This window comes from Myxine glutinosa, chromosome 4 (genome assembly GCF_964187855.1).
Source record: "Myxine glutinosa chromosome 4, kmMyxGlut1.1, whole genome shotgun sequence".
NCBI lineage: Eukaryota > Metazoa > Chordata > Myxini > Myxiniformes > Myxinidae > Myxine > Myxine glutinosa.
Genome location: NC_136264.1, coordinates 10,675,614 through 10,692,007, shown reverse-complemented (window position 1 = coordinate 10,692,007; position 16,394 = coordinate 10,675,614). Strand labels below are relative to the sequence as shown.

Genomic DNA, 16,394 nt, shown 5'->3' with positions numbered 1-16,394 from the left:
CTGTCTAAATGCCTGGTGTTGGCCCAGCGGTCCTGGCTGTCTAAATGCCTGGTGTTGGCCTCGTGGTCCTGGCTGTCTAAATGCCTGGTGTTGGCCTAGCGGTACTGGCTGTCTAAATGCCTGGTGTTGGCCCAGCGGTCCTGGCTGTCTAAATGCCTGGTGTTGGCCCAGCGGTCCTGGCTGTCTAAATGCCTGGTGTTGGCCTAGCGGTCCTGGCTGTCTAAATGCCTGGTATTGGCCTAGCGGTCGTGGCTGTCTAAATGCCTGGTGTTGGCCTAGTGGTCCTGGCTGTCTAAATGCCTGGTGTTGGCCCAGCGGTCCTGGCTGTCTAAATGCCTGGTGTTGGCCTAGCGGTCCTGGCTGTCTAAATGCCTGGTGTTGGCCCAGCGGTCCTGGCTGTCTAAATGCCTGGTGTTGGCCCAGCGGTCTTGGCTGTCTAAATGCCTGGTGTTGGCCCAGCAGTCCTGGCTGTCTAAATGCCTGGTGTTGGCCCAGCGGTCCTGGCTGTCTAAATGCCTGGTGTTGGCCTCGTGGTCCTGGCTGTCTAAATGCCTGGTGTTGGCCCAGCGGTCCTGGCTGTCTAAATGCCTGGTGTTGGCCCAGCGGTCCTGGCTGTCTAAATGCCTGGTGTTGGCCTAGCGGTCCTGGCTGTCTAAATGCCTGGTAGTGGCCTAGTGGTCGTGGCTGTCTAAATGCCTGGTGTTGGCCTAGCGGTCCTGGCTGTCTAAATGCCTGGTGTTGGCCCAGCGGTCCTGGCTGTCTAAATGCCTGGTGTTGGCCTAGCGGTCCTGGCTGTCTAAATGCCTGGTATTGGCCTCGCGGTCGTGGCTGTCTAAATGCCTGGTGTTGGCCTAGTGGTCCTGGTTGTCTAAATGCCTGGTGTTGGCCTGGCGGTCCTGGCTGTGTAAATGCCTGGTCTTGGCCTAGCGGTCCTGGCTGTCTAAATGCCTGGTCTTGGCCTAACGGTCCTGGCTGTCTAAATGCCTGGTGTTGGCCTGGCTGTTTAAATGCCTGGTGTTGGCCTGGCGGTCCTGGTTGTCTAAATGCCTGGTGTTGGCCTGGCTGTCTAAATGCCTGGTGTTGGCCTAGCGGTCCTGGTTGTCTAAATGCCTGGTGTTGGCCTGGCAGTCCTGGCTGTGTAAATGCCTGGTCTTGGCCTAGCGGTCCTGGCTGTCTAAATGCCTGGTCTTGGCCTAGCGGTCCTGGCTGTCAAATGCCTGGTGTTGGCCTGGCTGTCTAAATGCCTGGTGTTGGCCTGGCGGTCCTGGCTGTGTAAATGCCTGGTCTTGGCCTAGCGGTCCTGGCTGTCTAAATGCCTGGTGTTGGCCTCGCGGTCCTGGCTGTCTCAATGTCTGGTGTTGGCCTAGCGGTCCTGGCTGTCTAAATGCCTGGTGTTGGCCTGGCGGTCCTGGCTGTGTAAATGCCTGGTGTTGGCCTAGCGGTCCTGGCTGTGTAAATGCCTGGTGTTGGCCTAGCGGTCCTGGCTGTCTAAATGCCTGGTGTTAGCCTAGCGGTACTGGCTGTCTAAATGCCTGGTGTTGGCCTAGCGGTCCTGGCTGTGTAAATGCCTGGTCTTGGCCTAGCGGTCCTGGCTGTCTAAATGCCTGGTCTTGGCCTAGCGGTCCTGGCTGTCTAAATGCCTGGTGTTAGCCTAGCGGTACTGGCTGTCTAAATGCCTGGTGTTGGCCTAGCGGTCCTGGCTGTGTAAATGCATGGTGTTAGCCGAGCAGTACTGGCTGTCTAAATGCCTGGTGTTAGCCTAGCGGTACTGGCTGTCTAAATGCCTGGTGTTAGCCTAGCGGTACTGGCTGTCTAAATGCCTGGTGTTGGCCTAGCGGTCCTGGCTGTGTAAATGCCTGGTGTTGGCCTCGCGGTCCTGGCTGTCTAAATGCCTGGTGTTAGCCTAGCGGTACTGGCTGTCTAAATGCCTGGTGTTGGCCTAGCGGTCCTGGCTGTCTAAATGCCTGGTGTTGGCCAAGCGGTCCTGGCTGTCTAAATGCCTGGTCTTGGCCTAGCGGTCCTGGCTGTCTAAATGCCTGGTGTTGGCCTCGCGGTCCTGGCTGTCTAAATGCCTGGTGTTAGCCTAGCGGTACTGGCTGTCTAAATGCCTGGTGTTGGCCTAGCGGTCCTGGCGGTCTAAATGCCTGGTCTTGGCCTAGCGGTCCTGGCTGTCTAAATGCCTGGTGTTAGCCTAGCGGTACTGGCTGTCTAAATGCCTGGTGTTGGCCTAGCGGTCCTGGCTGTGTAAATGCATGGTGTTAGCCTAGCAGTACTGGCTGTCTAAATGCCTGGTGTTAGCCTAGCGGTACTGGCTGTCTAAATGCCTGGTGTTAGCCTAGCGGTACTGGCTGTCTAAATGCCTGGTGTTGGCCTAGCGGTCCTGGCTGTCTAAATGCCTGGTCTTGGCCTTGCGGTCCTGGCTGTCGAAATGCCTGGTCTTGGCCTAGCGGTCCTGGCTGTCTAAATGCCTGGTGTTGGCCCAGCGGTCCTGGCTGTCTAAATGCCTGGTGTTGGCCCAGCGGTCTTGGCTGTCTAAATGCCTGGTGTTGGCCCAGCAGTCCTGGCTGTCTAAATGCCTGGTGTTGGCCCAGCGGTCCTGGCTGTCTAAATACCTGGTGTTGGCCTCGTGGTCCTGGCTGTCTAAATGCCTGGTGTTGGCCTAGCGGTACTGGCTGTCTAAATGCCTGGTGTTGGCCCAGCGGTCCTGGCTGTCTAAATGCCTGGTGTTGGCCCAGCGGTCCTGGCTGTCTAAATGCCTGGTGTTGGCCTAGCGGTCCTGGCTGTCTAAATGCCTGGTATTGGCCTAGCGGTCGTGGCTGTCTAAATGCCTGGTGTTGGCCTAGTGGTCCTGGCTGTCTAAATGCCTGGTGTTGGCCCAGCGGTCCTGGCTGTCTAAATGCCTGGTGTTGGCCTAGCGGTCCTGGCTGTCTAAATGCCTGGTGTTGGCCCAGCGGTCCTGGCTGTCTAAATGCCTGGTGTTGGCCCAGCGGTCCTGGCTGTCTAAATGCCTGGTGTTGGCCTCGTGGTCCTGGCTGTCTAAATGCCTGGTGTTGGCCTCGCGGTACTGGCTGTCTAAATGCCTGGTGTTGGCCCAGCGGTCCTGGCTGTCTAAATGCCTGGTGTTGGCCCAGCGGTCCTGGCTGTCTAAATGCCTGGTGTTGGCCTAGCGGTCCTGGCTGTCTAAATGCCTGGTATTGGCCTAGCGGTCCTGGCTGTCTAAATGCCTGGTGTTGGCCCAGCGGTCCTGGCTGTCTAAATGCCTGGTGTTGGCCTAGCGGTCCTGGCTGTCTAAATGCCTGGTATTGGCCTCGCGGTCGTGGCTGTCTAAATGCCTGGTGTTGGCCTAGTGGTCCTGGTTGTCTAAATGCCTGGTGTTGGCCTGGCGGTCCTGGCTGTGTAAATGCCTGGTCTTGGCCTAACGGTCCTGGCTGTCTAAATGCCTGGTGTTGGCCTGGCTGTTTAAATGCCTGGTGTTGGCCTGGCGGTCCTGGTTGTCTAAATGCCTGGTGTTGGCCTGGCTGTCTAAATGCCTGGTGTTGGCCTAGCGGTCCTGGCTGTGTAAATGCCTGGTCTTGGCCTAGTGGTCCTGGCTGTCTAAATGCCTGGTCTTGGCCTCGCGGTCCTGGCTGTCAAATGCCTGGTGTTGGCCTGGCTGTCTAAATGCCTGGTGTTGGCCTGGCGGTCCTGGCTGTGTAAATGCCTGGTCTTGGCCTCGCGGTCCTGGCTGTCTAAATGCCTGGTGTTGGCCTAGCGGTCCTGGCTGTGTAAATGCCTGGTGTTGGCCTAGCGGTCCTGGCTGTGTAAATGCCTGGTGTTGGCCTAGCGGTCCTGGCTGTCTAAATGCCTGGTACTGGCCTAGCGGTCCTGGCTGTCTAAATGTCTGGTGTTGGCCTAGCGGTTAGGGTGCCGGTTGGGATCCTGGGTTCCTGGGTTCGAATCCCGGTCGATCGCTCAATTAACACTAGGTGGGTTGACTCAGCCTGTCATCCTTCTGAGGTCGGCAAATTGAGTACCAGCTCACTGGTAATTCCCTGTGTGTCGCAAGAGGTGACTAACAGGTTTGGCGGCAGGAAGGGCATCCGGCCATAAAACATTGCTTCAAAAAAGGGACCAAGGCGCCAAAATAAAGGCCAACCCCCGCAGAGCGGGAAAATGGGAAAATGGCTTCCAAAGGTGGTTCCTGGCTGTCCAAATGTTTGTTTGTATGTTTGTGAACAGGATATCTCAAAAGTTATGGTTGGACTCGGACGAAACTTGTTGGACTGGTTAGGTGTGTGACAAGGACGAATTGATTCAATTTTGGTGAAGATCCGTATCCGATAATTTTTAAAAACTGATTCTTCACTCTTGAGAGATATGGCCAAAAATGATATATTGCATGATATTTCAAAAAGTTGTGGACGGGTTATGACAAAACTTGGTGGAAGAGTTGGTTAAATGACAAGAACAAGCCAATTTCGATTTGGGTTCAGGTCCAGGTCCAGATCTGGTCTATCAGTGGGATACAAAATATAAAGTTTTCAGCCTGGTGGAGGTATGCACTCTACTTCTACCGTTCTAGCTGTTTCAGTTGTTTACTCTTTTCAGCCATTTCAACACACAACACAACAACAGGCATTTTAAGGCCATTTTCCCTGCAAGAGCGGGGGTTAGCCTTGCGGTCTCCATGACAATCTTCTCCATTTTGCCCTATTTTTTGCATCTCTCCTTGTTAATCCCCTTGCCCGCATTTCTTCTTCGACCATCTTTAGCCAAGTCTTTCTCGGTCTTCCCCGTCCTCTACTTTTTTTTTTTTTGTATACTGAATCGAGGCTCGTGAAAGAGCTGACATTTACTTCACAAACAAATCAACCAGACAAACAAAATATATAAAAAGAGGGAGCGGAAGACAAGATGGGGAGAGAAGGGGAAGCACACAAACACTTGAGAGCACACAACATTTGAGAGCAGGGAGCTGAGTGGGAGGGAGAGGGCTTGGGGGGAGGAGGCGTGGGAAGGGGGGGGGGGTGGTGGGAGCAGTATAAAACACAAGGACACCAAGGACTTCCAGGACAGAAGTTGGTATTTCAAAAAAGTGGATTTGGGGTGAAATTAGCGGGGGTAGAAAAGATCAAGGTTTTGGATGGGGCAAGATAAGAGATGGTGGTGAACAGCTGTTTTAAAGACCTGGAGGGTGGAGTGGGGTTGAAGAGAGTGAGGGAGTTTGTTCCAGAGGTGGGAGAAAAGAGGAATGAAGGAGTGAAGGTGAGCAGGGAGTCTTGATTTTGGCAGTTTAACCATAAGAGGGTTGCAGGCAGATCTTGTGCGACCTGTAGGAATATTTGCGGGACAGAGCCCAGAGAGAGCTGGGGGGCAAGGCCAGAGAGGAGTCGGTAGAAGACGGAAAGACCACCAACCTGCCTGCGGTGAGTGAGTGAGAGGCCCTTGGAGTTAGCTTCATCGCAGTAGATTCCAATGATTCTGAATGCTTTGGTTTCAACAGCGTGAAGACGAGCTAGGTGTGAGGCAGGAGCACCAGCCCAGAGGGGAGAGCAGTATTCCATTGAGCTGCGGATGAAAGCCTTGTATGTGGTGAGGAGCTCAGGTGTGCCAAGGAAGGACTTCGCACGATGGAGGATGCCCAGTCGGCGACTGGCTTTGGAGGCCAGATTTGAAATGTGGTTTTCCCAGGAAAGATCATGGCAGATAGTGAGACCCAAAAGCTTGAGTGACAGAACTTCTTGGAGAGGATTATTCAGAAAGTGGATGGGAGGGTTGTCCAGTCGGTCTTTTCGTCCTTCTACATTCATTTCCATCACTCTTCTCAACCAGTCACTTTCATCCTTCCTCAACACATGACCAAACCATCTCAACCTGTTCCTCTTCACAGCATCCATCACAGGCTCTATTCCCATCATCTTTCGGAATTCATCATTTGTCTTCCTCTCTCTCAACGATACTCCACACATCCACCGAACCATTCGCATTTCCACCCTTTCCAGCCTTCGTTGCTGCTCTACGTTCATTACCCATGTCTCGCTCCCATGAATCATAACACTTCTCACACATGCAGCATACACCTTTCCCTTCAGCTTCAACGACACTCCCCTCCTCATCAGCACGCCACTCAGTTCCCGAAACTTCTTCCATGCACATCTCACTCGAGCAACCATTGCCGAGTCTGATCCACCTTCTCCATTCAGCATGTCTCCGAGGTAACAAAATGTTTTCACACCTTCCAGCTTCACGCCGTCTCCAAGATCCAACTCAACATTTCCTCCATCTGCAGCTCTGTCTGTGCACACCTTACACTTGAATGTAGCTGCCACACTGGTTAATGACCCTCTCAAACCACTACATTTTTGATGAACCCACTCAGCGCACATTGTACATTGAATGGAATTCACTCCGACACCCTTCCTGCACACAGCACACGGCCACTTCCCAGTTCTTTCCACCTCACCGCATGCTTTACCACTTGCCATCACCTTCGTTTTCCCGATATTCACCTTCAGACCTTTTGTCTCCATACATTCCTTCCACTTGTTCATCTTCTCCTTCAGTGCATCCATACTTTCTGCAATCAACACCAGATCATCTGCATACAACAACTCCCACGGTAAACCCTCCTTTACGTTCCGAGCCAGCACCTCCATCACAGCTACAAATAGTAGTGGACTTAGTACCGACCCCTGATGCACTCCCACCTTCACCTCAAACTCACCACTGTTCCCGTCCTTCTTCCTTACAGCTGTGCACGCTCTTTTGTACATTGCCATCACGACTCTGATCAACCATTCCTCCACTCCTAACTTCCTCAATGCCCATATCAATACTTTGCATGGAACCCTATCGAATGCTTTCTCCAGATGAACAAACCCAAGAAACAACTTCTTCCTCTTCTCCATGTACTTCTCCTGCAACTGCCTTGTTGAATGTATGCTGTTGCCAATATATGTTGAAGCAAAATCCTTCTAAAGTCAAAAACACTGATATTGGTCATCCTAATTGATTACGCACAATATAAAACTTGTCTTTTAAGGATTAGACTTGCTCTGCATTGGCAGAAAAATAAGGGCAATATAATTTCTCAACCAAATATTGAGATGGAAATGTTGAAAAACAAAAACTGCAGACAGGGAAGAAAAGAAAGTTTGAGCCCCGATGGTCATGTCAAAGCGAGCGCAACCGCCAGCTCAGTCCACGGTCCAGAGAGTTTCCAGGCCTATATGCCACGTGACACTGCTTGTGGATCATAGCCTGGTGTTGGCTTAGCGGTTAGGGTGCGGCTTGGGATCATAGGATCCTAATCCCGGTCGATCGCTGAATTAACGCCAGGGGGGTTGATTCATCCTGTCATCCTTCCGAGGTCGGCAGTACCAGTTCACTGGTAATTCCCTGCGTGTCGCAAGAGGCGATTAACAGGGTTGGCGGCAGGAAGGGCATCCGGCCATAAAACATTGCTTCAAAAAGGGGACCACGGTGCCCGAAAAAGGCCAATCCCTGCTCTGCGGGGAAAAATGGCCTTCAAAAGCGATTCTACACTGCTTGTGGGTCCTCGGATTTAACCGGGTGCTCTGAAGATAGATGTCCGTGCCTCTCATCAATTTGGCCGAGCAAACCGTGATGTCAACCCATCTCTTCCTCGCCGTCTGCGACCGTCACATGACGCCTGGATTGGTCTACAGAACAACTCGCCCCACCACGGGTGGAGGTCCCGTGGCGATTCTCAACCTCCTTCTTCACTTCAACATCTGCCGTGACTAAGGCCGAAACGTCACCTTTACCCACTAGTAAGTCCAGATTTTTTAAATTATAAACTTTAACCGTTTGCGTAAAATGTTTAAAATTCGACATCCCGTGAGGGCATCAAGTCAAAATATGAGTTGGAGCTCCAAATACAACTAATAAAACATTGAGCAGAATTTGGGTGGTTCTGAAGATGAGAAGACTTTAGTCTTTGCTTGATGGAATTTCGTGGTTTCTTTGATGAAATGTCTTTTGTGGAGAAGTACAAAACAAGCAACGGACGACATGAGTGAGGAAAAGGCCAACAAGAGTGAAACAAAGAAAAAAAACATCCAATGCTGGCACGTTGATTATATCTGGTTAGACGTCACTGTAAGAATGTTGATAAGATGAGGGAGGGGAAGAATGGGGTTTATCGAGAAGTCATTGCTTGATGTAATTGTAGTATCCTCACTGCAATTCCGTAGAACCTCCAGGTGAAGACATTTTCTCCACTCGGCGACATGCTGGTGCTCGCAGCGATGGTGCTGTATTGCTGTCACCACCTTGGTGAGGTTGGAGCTCCACCCGATCATCACTAACTCCTTTATTGTGGTCAACTTTCTCGGTTGGTTGCAGCGATTTTCTGTGATCAAACACTTGCTCAAAATCTCTAAAAACTCGAATGTTCATTTTTAGAGCTGCCGTATTCTTGCATAAATAAATTGATATACCTCGACCAATATTCTTGCGGGTTATTGTGTTCCCTCTCCCTCCCTCTGTTATTTTCCTGTTCATTTATTCCCCTGCTTGTGACCAAATGTGACCCCACTGCCTCCAATGTCGGTTCATTCATTGCCTTTTCACCCTCCGTCATCTCAGTACTCTTCCATAATTATTGATAGGGTTCGCCATCATCTCCTTGGGCATCAGCGCCCAGAGAAGTGTGGCTTTACACCAAAGAGGTCAACGATTGACAGTATCCTTGCTCTTCGGGTCCTCACCGAACGCAGACGAGGGTTTCAGCAGGGTCTGCTTGCAGCCCATGTTGATCTCAGCAAAGCATTCGATTCAGTGGGGATGCCTAGGTCTTTGTGGATTATCTGATTATCTCATTTCTGAACTATACTCTGGTACTGAGAGTGTTGTTAGGTGAAGTGCTTCCATCTCTGACTTATTTCAGTTGTTACTGGAGTTCATCAGGGGTGTGTAATGGCCCACAAACGTTTCAGTGCTTGTATGGACCTGATTCTGGGGAGGATGTTGGAGAGATCGAGCTGTGGTGCATCGTTTGGGAGTGTCAAGATGTGCGTTTGGGAGTGACCTTGTTTTCACAGATGTTGCAGTAAACTTTGCGGAGACTCTGGATATCCTTGCAGGGACCCTCAAGGTTCTGAATGATGAGTCAGAGCCACTGGGTTTATGGGTCTCCTGGGTCAGGAACTAGATCCAGGCTTTCAATGACATCTTGGATGCTGCTATTGTACCTGTCTGTGCCGAGGATTTTATGGTCACATAGAGATTCAGTTACCTTGGCAATGATATTCATGTCGCAGCATGTTGTGAGCTGGAGGTCGATAGACGTCTGGGTCGGGCCTGGAGAGTCATGGATTCACTGGACCATGGGATGTGGAGCTTTTGCTACCTATGCAGGAGCATGAAAGTCTGAGTCTTTAAGAGTTTAAGGCCTTGTTGTTTCCAGTCTTGCTTTGCAGATGTGCAACTTTAACTCTGACCAAGGATCTGAGACAGACTTGACTCCAAAGACTTAACTCCATTAAAAAAAAACATAATCTCCCTCCACCTTTGGTGGCAGAGGTAATAATTGGAGATACGGAATAAATAAAAAGCGCAAGAATGGGCGAAGATTAAAGAAATGGAGATTAAAGAGGTGGAGATTAAACCAAGGGAATTTGAAACAGAGAAGGGAATTAAGACTACGTCCCACCACATATCTCCGTCGACCAGTCCAAAGTCTTGTGACCTTTTTTTTCCTTCTTTTTTTTGTATACAAGATCGAGGCTCGTGAAAGAGCGAACATTAATCACACAGAAAGACAAACCGACACATAAAACATATAACATGGGGAGCGGTAGACAAGATGGGGCGAGAGGGGGAGGAACACAAACACAACATCTGAGAGCAGGGACATCGAGAGATCTGTGGGAGGGAGAGGGCTTTGGGGGGGGGGGGAGGCAAGGGAAGGGGGGAGGGGTGGGAGAGGTATAAAACATATGGACACTGCCGGGACTTCCAGGAAAGAAGTTGGAATTTCAAACAAGGTGGATCTGGGGTGAATTAGCGGGGGTAGAAAAGATCAAGGTTTTGGATGGGGAAAGATAAGAGATGGTGGTGAACAGCTGTTTTAAAGACCTGGAGGGAGGAGTGGGATTGAAGGGAGTGTGGGAGTTTGTTCCAGAGGCGGGAGAAAAGAGGAATGAAAGAGTGAAGGTGAGCAGAGAGCGTAGATTTCGGCAGTTTAACCATCAGAGGGTTGCTGGCAGATCTTGTGCGACCTGTAGGAATATTTGTGGGACAGAGCACAGAGAGAGTCGGGGGAGCAAGGCCAGAGAGGAGTCGGTGGAAGACAGAAAGACCACCAACCTGCCTGTGGTGAGTGAGTGAAAGGCCCTTGGAGTTATCTTCATCGCGGGAGATTCCAATGATTCTGAACGCTTTGGTTTCAACAGCGTGAAGCCGAGCTAGGTGTGAGGCAGGAGCACCGGCCCAGAGGGGAGAGCAGTATTCCATTGAGCTGTGGATGAAAGCCTTGTATGTGGTGAGGAGCTCAGGTGTGCCGAGGAAGGACTTCGCACGACGGAGCATGCCCAGTCGGCGACTGGCTTTGAAGGCCAGCTTGGAAATGTGGTTTTCCCAAGAAAGATCATGGCAGATAGTGAAATTTCCAGAAATGTGAGACTTGTTCCACCCATTAATGAGAGAGAAGTAGATAAGTACTTCCTTTATTTTGAGAAAGTGGCACAAACATTGCAATGGCCTAAGGAGTCTTGGCCTGAGTTATTACAAAGTGTTTTTGCATGGAAAGCTCAAGATATGTACTAGGCTTTACCTGTTGATCTGTGCGCACAGTATGACGAGGTAAAAACAACATTTCTTAAAGCATATGAATTGGTTCCAGAGGCTGTCGGGCAGAAGTTCAGGCATTGCAGGAAGAAAGATGGTGAACCTCATGTGGAATTTGCTCGGGAAAAGAGACTTTGTTTGGTAGGTGGTGCACTGTACTTCCAAGGAAATTGTGAACGAATTTGACAGATTGAGGCAGTTGATTGATATGAGTGGAGGAGTTTAAGGAGCGTGTGCATTGTGATATTCGGACACATTTGAACGGAAGGTAGAGGAATTGCACACCGCAGCAACAATAGCTGATGATTATGCTTCGACTCACAAAGTCCATCTCTACAACCTGGTTCCAAAAATAGTTTGGAGAAAACCAATCTTTGTCAACAAATATAAATGGTCATGGCTCCACTTACCAACATCTGCAGGGGTGGATACAGGATTTTATTGAAAGGGGGGAGTGGACCATAAATCAAGGGCATGGTGACATGATGCTGGGAGCACACAGCCATTACCGTCTGGGGTCCTGGGCCCACTTATTAAGGGCTCTGGAAGATATTAGATGCCATCAGGCGCACTCTGAGCATCTACTGTCGACATTAGCTACATGCTTTGAGGGGGGGGGCGGAGGGGGGGGGGGAAGCATCAGTTTCCATTGTAAAATACATATTGTTAGGGGACGAGATAGGGGGTAAGTGGGTGTAATGGGAAGGACAGCAAAAATAACGCCTCACGATGGTGTGCTCCAATAAAAACTGCCACAACCGCCTTAATCTGCTCACAACTGCGGGCATGGCGCAAGGGTTGAGAGGCTCGGCGGAGAAACAATAGGGCAGGGTTGCGAGGAACAGCAGCTGAGGGACGCGGACTGTCCACGGCAGCTCGGGACGTAGAGTTGGTGAGAATTGTTGAATCAGAAAGTTGGTTCTCGTGCGGTAGAATGAGAAAGTTGAGGAGTTGAGCTGGGGAAGTTGAGGAGTTGAGCTGGGAGAGGTGAGGAGTTGAACTGGGGGAGGTGAGGAGTTGAGCTGGGGGCGGTGAGGAGTTGAGCTGGTGGAGGTGAGGAGTTGAGCTGGGGGAGGTGAGGAGTTGTACTGGGGGAGTTGAGGAGTTGAACTGGGGGAGTTGAGGAGTTGTACTGGGGGAGTTGAGGAGTTGAACTGGGGGAGTTGGGGAGTTGAACTGGGGGAGTTGAGGAGTTGAACTAGGGGAGTTGAAGAGTTGAGGAGTTGAACTGGGAGAGTTGAGGAGTTGAACTGTGAGAGTTGAGGAGTTGAACTGGGGGAGTTGGGGAGTTGATGTGTTGAACTGGGGGGGGGGGGGGGGGGGTTGAGGAGTTGAACTGGGGGGGAGGGGGGGGTTGAGGAGTTGCGTAGTTGAACTGGGTGAGTTGAGGAGTTAAACTGGGGGGAGAGGGGGGGAGGAGTGGGGCGGGGAGTAGAGTAGAGTGGAGGGTGGTGAGTGAGGTTATTTGGGAGATTTTATTTGTTTAATGCAATTTTTTTTTTATGTTGAAGGCTCCAGTCATGGACTAGGTCGTCCTCATCGAGGCCAGGCCTTAATTGAAAGGGCTGCATCTTATTATACCTTTATTATAATAGAGCAAACGTATATGGTTCACTATGTATGTATGTATGTATGTTTATATGTAACTAAAACGTCTTCTTCTTCTTCAAATAAAATTACCACCCTCTTAATTAACCCTCTTAATTGCGTTAAGACTGCTGAGACCTCTCAGACCTTTGACGACCCTTCAATTCCCCAAGACCCTTCAGACCACCAAGATCCCCGAAGACCCAAAACACCCCGAAGACCCAAAACACCCCGAAGACCCAAAACGCCCCGAAGACCCAAAACGCCCCGAAGACCCAAAACGCCCCGAAGACCCAAAACACCCCGAAGACCCAAAACGCCCTGAAGACCCAAAACACCCCGAAGACCCAAAACACCCCGAAGACCCAAAACACTCCGAAGACCCAAAAAGCCCCTGAAGACCCCGCAGACCCAAAAGCCTCTGAAGACACCAAAGACCCAGAAGACCCTGAAGACCCAAAAACACCTCAAAGACCCAAAATACCCTTAAAGGCCCAGCTGATCCAAAAGACCCTGAAGACCCAAAACACCATGAAGACCCAAAAGACACCGAAATGGTCAAAGATGCCTACCCCTCTGAAACGACGTGTGGTGAGGCACGCGGAGTTCACAGAAAAGTGGAGAGAGAGAGAGAGAGAGAGAGAGAGAGAGAGAGAGAGAGAGAGAGAGAGAGAGAGAGAGAGAGAGAGAGAGAGAGAGAGAGAAAGAGAAAGAGAAAGAGAAAAAGAAAGAGAAAAAGAAAAAGAAAAAGAAAGAAAGAGAAAGAGAAAGAAAGAAAGAGAGAGAAAGAAAGATAGAAAAAGATAGAGGAGAAAGAAAGAAAGAAAGAAAGAAAGAAAGGTCTAAGAGTTTTTGAGGAACTAAAAAAAAATCTGCTTTTTGAAAAGGGGAAGAAAGGTGTGTGAAAAAACGGAGGTGTCAACAACTTGTTTGTGATGTGAGAACAAGACACCTAGTGCTTATAACTCATTGCAGAATATTCCAGTAATGTTGAGAGTTCTTGAAAATCCATAGAGACAGAGATGATGCAGAGCTCCAGCAAATATGTGAGAGCAGGACTTCATTGAGCTCAAGATAAAGACCTTGTGATGCTGGAGGTCGTTTTTGGAATGGTAAAGGAAGGAATTCCTTGGAATGGCAGAGGATGCCCAGGCTGTAGCTGGATCTGGAGGTGAGCCCAGGAGAGGTCATGGCTGCAGGTTATCAGCCTAATACATCAAGACACTGAACCTCATGTTCCAGTTGCTGGAAATAGATAGATAGGAAGGTTTGTTTGACAATGGATTTGTCAATTTGTAATTCAATGGATTTGTAATTCTATTTTTCATCAGAAATGACGTAGTACTCGTACTTTACAAGACACATGGCTTGATGACTTTGCAGCGAGGTGTTCATGTGAGGAAAGAGCTTTTGGACTGCAACAAAAGTAGGCTCGTAAATAAATAAATTTGAAGCATTTTTGGTAGGCCTTAGCCTGAACTATTAACGAACAATTTGTGAAATCATCTGATCAATGTTGTTTTCTTTTTCCACAGCTTGGGCAGACAACTGTCAATCCTTCTTTGATATCAGTGGAAACCCATCCAGAGGGTTTGACTGTGTGCAAGGCCTGTTTTGTTGCGGAGACTGTGTCTGGCGTTACTGCTGCTCGTCGCACAGTGACGTGATCTCAGACGCCGCTCAGAATGACTGCAATGGAAACATTCCAAGGTAAACTTTCTTATTATTTAAAGCTTGTGTATTTCAATAACAATTGTGTTGAGCAATTCTACCAACACTCGAACCATAGTGGGGCAAACAGGATCGCTCATATACAGCATACTTTGCCTGGGTACTTTGACCTGCAGTCCTACTAGCCCAGCGGCTAAGTCGAAAAATATGGCAGTATATTTCACTTTGTGGAGAAATTATGAAACTTTACACACAGGTCGGGGACCCCAGTAGGAACATTTTTCGATTAGGACCCAACTCAGCATAGGCCAAAGGTCAACAACTTTGTCAAATTTCTTAAATCCTCAATTTTCATCTGATTGACTTGAAATTTGAAGAGCATTTACATATCACGTCACTGAATACAACCACCAATTATTTTTGAGGTCAACATAGGCCAAAAGGTCAACATAGGCCAAAGGTCAACAACTTTGTCAAATTTCTAAAATCCTCAATTTTCATCTGATTGACTTGAAATTTGAAGAGCATTTACATATCAGGTCACTGAATACAACTACCAATTATTTTTGAGGTCAACATAGGCTAAAAGGTCAACATAGGCCAAAGGTCAACAACTTTGTCAAATTTCTAAAATCCTCAATTTTCATCTGATTGACTTGAAATTTGAAGAGCATTTACATATCAGGTCACTGAATACAACCACCAATTATTTTTGAGGTCAACATTGGCCAAAAGGTCAACATAGGCCAAATTTCTAAAATCCTCAATTTTCATCCGATTGACTTGAAAAGGAACGATCTTGAATGACCTGGACATGGTTTATGGTTTTCCACCTGTAAAAGAAAACATGCGTTAATACAATAATGATAACGAACTTTGATGTCTGCAAAGAACTTTATTGCATAAAAAAGGAAATCTTCTGTCTTAACCTAAACTAATGCAAACAGATGGCAGCACTGAAATAATATGGGGTGCTAAGTAAAATCATATGGGGTGCTAACTGATCACCTGTTCACCCAAATTGTCATGGGGGGGGGGTTAGCCACTGCAATCGTATTTCTATCGGCCACCAGGGGGCGTTTCAGAGTTGGGTCCTAATCGAAAAATGTTCCTACTGGGGTCCTCCACCTGTCTGCAAAGTTTCATAATTTCTCCACAAAGTGAAATATTTTTCGACTTAGCCGCTGGGCTATACAGGTTTGAATCCCAAACTGCCATCCTTTTGGATGGATTATTAGACCGATTTGTCTGGCCTTTTTAGTGGATATCAAAGATCCTTCGGTGCCTATCGATACTTGTAGGCCATTGTGTATCGGTTTTATTGCACAATTTGAAATCGCTGAACTTTTATAGCACTTCCTGTACAGTACTCTGCAATGGGATGGACAGTACATTAGCATTTGATGCTCACAAGTAACACTTGTGGGTTTGTGATGACCTGTTTTTGGTGTATGCGATACAGCAGTATTCGGAGAATTTGAGTGTGAACGTGAGTGTGTCCGTGGTGATTTTTAATCGAATGATTCTGGTTAGGCTGAATAGGAAGAAGATCTACAAAGTAATAACTAGAACGGCACTTGGTAGATAGAGCGCACACCTCCTCTAGGCTGAACAGCAGGGACGGAGGGAGCGGTGGAAGGGCAAAGGGGCAGAATTTATTTGAGAGGCAAAAAAAAATCCTTCCCTTTATTAATTTAGGGTAATCTGGAGATAATGCTTCAGTCACATTTGGCTCCGCGGCCTTAGGGTCTAAAAAATCTACGGCCACTAGCAATTATAGGGCGGCCGCAGTATTTCCAAGGTCACACAATGTAGCAGTCACATATGCTTTTATTTTTCGGGTAGCCGCACGGGGTATTTAGAAATTGTGGAGACCGAAAACGTGGCGGTGCCGTACGGTCTTTGATTTGATGTCGCACGGTGACCTTAGGGCGTCCCTGCGGCAGCCATAGAATTTTCAAGGCAGACGCAAGGTAGCCTCAAGGTGCCCGCAAGGCGACCGCAGGGGGGCCCTAAGGCGAACGTGCGGCCAGACGGACGGTAACGAGTGGGTATATATACCAGTTCTTTTTCATATGTATAACAGCACTTACAGTTGTCATGGCTATGGCTTGTCGAATTGCTACGGCCGACCTAGAAATGCAAAAAGTTATAACTCCGCGCTATAATTCCACGGCGACCCCTACGGCCTGTAAAAGATAGCCATACACCCTAGGGCCACCCTGAGGCCACCTCAGAAACTCTGCGGCCGCCGCACGTTTCTGTCAATTTAGGGGGGGTACGGCCGCCGTATCCTAGCCGTAGAGCAAATGTGACTGAGGAGTAAGCAGCAATGTGTAAATTGA

At 49.0% G+C, this 16,394-nt stretch overlaps 1 protein-coding gene across 3 annotated transcripts in view; it reads left to right on the top strand.

Moving 5' to 3' along the window:
- Nucleotides 1-7,072: 7,072 nt before the first annotated feature.
- The window catches only part of LOC137425795 (protein shisa-4-like), a 33,619-nt gene continuing 24,297 nt past the window's right edge, over nt 7,073-16,394 (top strand). The window contains exons 1-3 of one of the 3 annotated variants that reach the window (XR_013623017.1): nt 7,073-7,772; nt 8,196-8,335; nt 13,914-14,088. Coding sequence is in view for 2 of the 3 variants with exons in the window: in XM_078775440.1 (XP_078631566.1) it covers nt 8,232-8,277; nt 13,914-14,088 (221 nt within the window). In the remaining variant the exon portion in view is untranslated. Of the gene's footprint in view, nt 7,773-8,152; nt 8,336-13,913; nt 14,089-16,394 lie in introns of those variants that run through there. The other 2 variants (XM_078775440.1, XM_078775441.1) reach the window with 2 other exon arrangements.